Here is a 7,025-nt window from a genome sequence, read left to right as displayed (position 1 = left end):
AGGGGTTGCCACGGCGGAAAGTCGCAAATTATTTTATTTGCGAAACGCTTTAATGTACAACATACTTATGTAAATAAGGAAAACGTATTGTTCAAAACTCTCAATTCACTGCAGTAACTGTAAACGTAGATTAATGTTTTTCCAAGCGAATATAGTATACGTGTACCCATCGGATGGAATGTAGGCATGGAATAATTTACTGTTGTCTGCTCCCAGTAGACCTTTTTCAACAACATTTTCGAGGTAAAATTTTACGTAACACTTTATTCTTTTTTTTTTTTTTTTTGAATCATCTTTCCATTATGAACTTACAATTTTTTATTATTATTATGTTGGTTTCTTCTTCTTTTTTTTTTGTTTTGCTCTAACCATCAAATCTTTCACATAATATACGTACGGAATTTTTGCATCGTTGGATAAATACAAACCTAACTTATGAAAATAAATTATTTGGCACTTGTGCGGCGAGACTGGCCGGACTCAAACTCCGAACTGGTCCAGAGTAAAAATCGGCCGCTACGAGCCGCGCGGAATTATCGTCAGCCTTTCGGGATGAGCCTAAAGTCTTGCGGTGTACCAGATTCGGTGATTTATTCGGTATCGAGCTGCGTCAATTTCAAGGCTTCGGTTCCGCGATCTTTGCCGGCTCGGCCACGACCTGCGGCTTCGGTTCTTCAGCAGCGACTGCCAGGTTCTTCACCGGAATCGGAACCGCAATCGGAGTTTCCGGCACCGCCGGTTCCGCAGCTGGTAACTCGGTCTTTACGGCCTCCCGAAGCGGCACGGACTTTTCAATAGCTTCCGGTGCGGCCACCGGAACCTCGGCGAGCTTTTCCTCCTTCGCGGGTTCGGGCAAGGCCGATTTTGCCGGCAAGGCCGCAGCTTCCGGTAGCGGAACGGCGGCGGCCGGGGTTTCTATCTTTTCCTGCGTGACCGACGCGACTTCCGGAACTGGTTCGGCTGACTTGAGAACAGGGACCGTCACCGCTGGTTTTTCCTTCGGTTCCTCAAACGCGACTGGTTCTTCCGGTTTGACCGCGGTTTTCGCCGGCTGGGCCACAACCGGTTCCGCGGCCTTCAGCACCGGTTCCGTTTGCGGTTCGGCAGCGACGTCGAGCTTCTTCTTTTCCGGCTCGGCGCTCACGACGACTTCGTGAACCTTCGACTCCTCGGCGATCGGAGCTGCTTCGGGTTGCGGCTCTGCGGCCGGCTTCGCGTTCTCAGCGACCTTCAAGATGAGCTCGGGCACCGTTTCCGGTGCGATAGGTTTGGCCGATGCTTCTTTAGCCGGTTCCACACCGGCGACTCGCACTTCTTCCGCCGGTTTCTCCGCGGCTGGACTCGACTCGACAGCGATTTCTTCCTTCGGGATTTCCTTCGCTGGCTCAGCTTCTTGCAGAATTCCACTCGACCTTAAGTGCACCGCTTTTTCGAGCCCGGCTTCCGGTACTACGGTTTCCTCTTTGATCGGGGCTGGAGCTGGAGCCACGACTGGAATCGGAGCTGCGTCTGGGGCTGCGACTGGAACTGCAGCAGTGGCTGGAGCCGGAGTTTCAGCTGCTGGAGTGGGCGCCGGGTCGTAGGCACACTGAGCCTGGTCTGTCTTCACGAAGAACCTCTTGGAGATTCCGTTTTTGTCCAAAGCGCCGTAGGCCTAGACAGTCAAATTTACGGTACGGACAAAGTCGTAAAAATTTCGGATTTTCGATTCAATACGAGTATTACTTTTTATTTTACGAATTTTTATTTTGTACACGTGATTTGGTTTATTTACTGTCAACGTCGTCAAATCCTGCATCGTCGAAGTTTCTTTGAAGAAACTGAACACCTCTGCCGAAGATGATGCCAAAATTCCGATGAAAAATTTAAATACCGCTGAGTTTGATTCAAATGGAAAGAAGTTGACGTTAAAGTTTCGTGAAACTTAGGCAAGTGCATTTTCGATCAAATCTAACTGAAATCTTATTGTGACACAGTCAAAGCCGCTGTTTTCCCATAAGAATACACGTGATATTTAAAATATTTCATAACTTTAATACTAGATCCGAAATTTGAAAATTTTTTGCATTGATTCCATCATATCCATCGTTTGAAATTAAAAAAAAAATCTCCCCAGCCCATTGGTCAAATGGATTTTCCGCAATAAAGAACGTTGACTCCTTGATTGCGGAAATATCTTCGTGTACGCTTAAATCAAATTTTTCTTTAAAGCTGACCGAATTACAAGAGCAAACGTGTTTCACCGGTGATGAACCGCCCCAAAAAGTTCGAACTATATCTGCACTTCATCAAGCACGGCGTGAAATTAAAACCTATATTGTGCTTGTTACTGTTTCAAATTACCATCTGCAAAACCTCCGTAGTTGGGATACGTTGTCGGGTCATCAGCCAAGCGCTCTGAGTGTGGGCGAGTCCGAGGCTGGAGCAGCTCCAGAGGACGGCATAATTACGGTAGTCGGTGTCCAGTATCGAGTATTGCATCTCGGGCGCCAAGGGTATGGTCGGGTATTTGACCTGGAGTCGTCCTTCCTCAGCCTTTGTCGGTGAGGGTTTTAACTCGCCCTCCACGACGCGCTTGATTCCAGTCCTACGGCCGTTCAGACGAGTTAGAAATTGGAATTAGCCGTCGTAAACTGAATATTAAAATCCACTTACAGTCGGTTGATAACCTCGTTGCTGACGCGCACTTTTCCGTCGAATCCTCGGGTGTAGTTTGAAACGACGCATCGCGAGACAAGTTCGCTCAGTTGAAAGTACCTTTCGGCTTCGTACCAAACACCCAAGAACTAAAATAAAAAGGTAACATTTAAGGAGAGTCAATAGTCAATGATTTATTTTTTAACTTTAACTCTGGTACTTCTATTTTTTATTTTTTATTTTAAATTTCTTGCACCAGAGCAAAGCAGTGCGTCTTTATTCACATCCGCCATGACGGGTGTTCAATAGTGACGCTCCGACATAACTGTTTTCAACTTACGAACACGGTTCGTTGATCGCGTATATTTGGTCCTAGAATTCTTAGACCGGTTCGTCAGAATTTTACGTATTAAATCTTGAAGAGGACTGATTCGAATTAATTCAATTTCAAATGTTGCATATTTAATACAAACGTGACGCAAGCAGCTTCAAAAATCCGCCGCTTCTGGTTAAGAAACCGCATTAATTTGAATATTACATGCAGCGATAATTCTTCTCTAAGTTTCTGTGATCTCATGGAATCAAGTATACGTAGAGTAATTTTCACTGATAGGTTCATTATTCTTTCAAAAACTTTATGTTTTAGTGCATAACTTGTTTTCGTATACATTGATTATCAGCAAAACAGGACAATTACGTAGAAATCAGGACCAACTACTGAAAGAAATCCACTTATTTATGTGAAAAGCATCAATTATGTAAACGGAGAAAATAATTTGAATAGATAATTCTTTATACGATAGAATTATTTCGGAAAAATTGTGATCGTTTCCAAGATTATCGAGCATCTTGGGTGAGGGTTGATATTTTTTGCCAAGTTGTTGTCAGAATAAAAGTTTTTGAATTCATAATTTAGAAGATTCTTTCTAGATTGATCAAAGACTCTGACAAATTCAAATGAAACTAACTGGATCGAATAACATGAGATCATCGCATTAACCGAGCTAATTACTGAGGAATGGCAAATCATTCACTAATATACTGCAGCTGCTGTCGGGTTTTTATTGCCAACGAATAAAAATGAAGTCCCCTTATTGTTTTACACCACTCAATTCGTATTGTACTGACTTATGAAAAAGATTCTGAATAGTCCTCGCGATGGAGTGTGTTTAAAATTATTGTCGAGCAACCTTAGCTGGAAGGATTAAAAATCATTGATGCAAAAATTGAGAGGTTGGTTCGACAAAAATCGATACTTATTTACTTTGTTTCATTACGAGATAGTCGTATAGTGAGTATTTGTAAAATTATTAAATTCGTAAGGTACAATAATCTCTGAAGAGTACGGAAAATTGATACCGATGCATCGATTCAAATCGCTTCAAATAATTGGTTCGAAAATCTCGTTGATTCGTTCAAATTCATTTCACGATAGTTAATTATATTCAGAAAACTATACTCTTCAATAGCACTGGAACAAATTCTTTTTTCACTTCGTTAGTCTATTAAATATTGCCAGTTGTTGATCACAATCAACATCGGTACGATCTTGTAAAATTGAATATTCAGCGATGCCGGAACAACGAAGATAAAGCGTTTGAAAATCGTCGGGGAGTAAAATCGAACGAATCCACTAAACCTTCAATCATTTTGAGGTGTTTCGAAACGAAGCAACGACATCTAACAAAAAGCTCTTACCTACAATGCCGGTATCTGTTATTTTCGTATTTTTAAACAGGTTTTCGTAGTTTGGGATTATAACAATGTGGTAAAATATGTTGAACGTACGATTATATCGCGATAAAATTGCTAAAACGTTTCGGTTCTTGGCCAATAAGCCGGCATTGTTCAGCGTTGGGTAAAAATAAGGCGGAGGAATATTGTACGGAAAGACTCACCTTGGACAAGTCAAAGCCAGCCATAGGAAGGTAATCGGGGCACCATCCCACGTTGGGAATTTGGGCCTTAGCCAAAGCTAAGGCCGCGAATACGAGAACAATCTTCTTCAGCATTCTTAACGATCTGGCCGCAAGATTACAGATCTCTGGGCTTTATATACATTAACCTGCAGAGGGGCAGGAGCGATGACCGGAGGATCTCCCCACCTGTGGGCCTCATGTTGCCATGCTCGTCCCCGGGGACCAGCCGGGCGGAGATGGACACTGGTCAACGGGGTGTACAATAGCTCTTGTGGATACAGGGCCTTTCACGTACAGGTTGTACCTCAGGATAATGAAACATCTTTTTTCCCCTCCGATTCTCCTCGCAATTTCACGGGCTCACCTCCGTTCTTATTCTCAACTTTGCGCCGAGACCGGCGTCGATAATATCGAATCGAGCACGTGTTGATCGCTTTGTTTTTCGCCCGTTATTCAAGCCTCCGAGTTTGATTTTGAATGCGGATCAGCTCCGTGATGATGACGGGGCGTGTACGGATAGGTATACATAACCACTTCTGACAAAAGTCACGCGGTTAACACCCGTTATTTAAATAAGAAATTTTCTTACCATCTTTCCCATAAAAGGAGAATATCTCGTCGGTCAGAATTGTTTTGTGACCGATGAAAAGGATGAAGAAAAAAACCGCTGCCAACCATGCTGTCCGTGTATACGTATACAAGCCCGATCTAAACGCCTCGGTCATACTTCGTCTCGATAAAACAAATACGCAAAACGGATATACCGCAGGGGGGGAATTCATAGAAATTCCTGGAGAATTGCGGAAGGGGACGTTTAGCGCGAGTCTGCTAACGACGAGAGAGGGGCGAAACAGGGATTGTACGCTGTATGGAACACAGGCATACCTGTGCACACATGGAAAGGATTAAAATAGCCAACGTTCCCCTGCATTGAGCCGAATAATTATCATACCGCGCAGAAAACACAGAGAGAAGCTGTTTCCCTTCCTCGCTGGTCGTATCATGTATACTTAATTCCTGAACAAAACAGCCAGCGCTGCAATGATATATATCCGAGTGTCGATTAAAATTCTCACAAATCGTGACGGATCGCAAAACGGTGAATTCTGAAAAAAAAACACGTGTCTAAAAAGTTGCAGCCATACTTCGCGTCCTTCCGAGTAAGGAATTCAAAAAGTATATTATTAGTGGAAAACAAAAAGTAGAAAGACAAATAGAATAAGAAAATTAACTCGGATTCCACTAGGCTAAATATGTGGCCAACATAAATTGTCCCGTCGCGCTATTCTTCTGAATATTTTACAGTCGACATTAACATTTTTATAGCACGACTAACCACAAGTTATTATCACAAGTTATCGCTTCGATTTTTTTTTTCTTTTTTCTTTTTTCATACGAAGCAACGTTTCTGAAATACCATTTTCCGTCGCGCAGTCAAGTTCCGAGAATGTTTTCTCCCAGGAACCGATTTAGCCCGTCAGAAGTGGAATTGGTATACATTTAGAGCGAAACTCGAATCGCATCGCGACTGTAATATATTATCCTCGACAAAATGAAGAATTTTTCAATTTCTTCGGTAAAATCAGGTGACTCGATTTTTTAGCAATAACTTATAATCATCGGTCGAAAATTGGCAGAACAAGACATCATTTTGACAATTTCAAGAAATTTTGTAAAATCGTTCGCAATATATTTACATGTATTGAACTATTTTTATATAACTGTGTCTTAAATGGAAAAAAAAATCTCACAAAATAATCTTAACCAATTCCGGATAAAAACTGAAATTGACCTGAATTTTTAGCCGTTCGTTGCCTGTTTCTGGTATTTGCTTATTGTTCATATAAGTTCAGCGCTGTACGTGACGATTGATTGTAAATTCATCTAGTGCGATAAGTAGATTCGTGTTTCTCTATTAACCAGTTGAAGTGAAATTTTTCGGCAATTTCACGTCGTTTTTGACTACTTAAGTTGACTTTTGGTGACTTCCGGTTATCTTTCGGCTGTCATATTGTTTTCATTTCACATCTGCATCGAGAATGATTTTCGATCAAATTCTGGTCTGAAAAATCAGCTATCTCAATTCACGCTGTAAAAAATACGGTAAATTGAAAAACACATCTAATTACCTAGTCTTTAAAAAATATTTTTAAACTCAAATGTTTCAGTCATATTTATGACAAGAAAACCTGTTTTGAATAAAATTATCCGCCCTTTAACGAAAACACATTTTTTACCCTGAATGATCCGCTATGCGGAAAGAAATTCCGACTTACGAATTACTGTACAGTACTTGATTCATTTTTAACCAGAACCAAAAATATTGTTCTGGGTACAAAATAAAATTGAATTTTCTAACAATAGTCAAAAAAACTACTATTCTCCTTAATAATTCTCTATAACTATTGCAATAGTTTGATATTGCTGGAATAACGGGTTGGTATCAAGTCCTTATTTAACTGAAAAACC

General features: G+C 41.4%; 1 protein-coding gene across 1 annotated transcript; it reads right to left on the bottom strand.

The window, feature by feature from the left end:
* Positions 1-492: 492 nt before the first annotated feature.
* LOC124303677 (calphotin-like) lies at positions 493-4,690 on the bottom strand. The gene is made up of 4 exons (XM_046761183.1): positions 4,536-4,690; positions 2,656-2,786; positions 2,344-2,587; positions 493-1,654 (listed from the first exon to the last, which is right to left on the bottom strand). The coding sequence occupies exons 1-4, from the start codon at positions 4,647-4,649 to the stop codon at positions 617-619; spliced, it is 1,527 nt and encodes a 508-aa protein (XP_046617139.1). The 5' UTR covers positions 4,650-4,690; the 3' UTR covers positions 493-616.
* Positions 4,691-7,025: the final 2,335 nt, after the last annotated feature.

The sequence above is a fragment of the Neodiprion virginianus genome, chromosome 4 (assembly GCF_021901495.1).
Source record: "Neodiprion virginianus isolate iyNeoVirg1 chromosome 4, iyNeoVirg1.1, whole genome shotgun sequence".
In the NCBI taxonomy this organism is placed as follows: domain Eukaryota; kingdom Metazoa; phylum Arthropoda; class Insecta; order Hymenoptera; family Diprionidae; genus Neodiprion; species Neodiprion virginianus.
The sequence above is the reverse complement of the archived record's forward strand: the minus strand, read 5'-3'. Positions and strand labels throughout refer to the sequence as shown.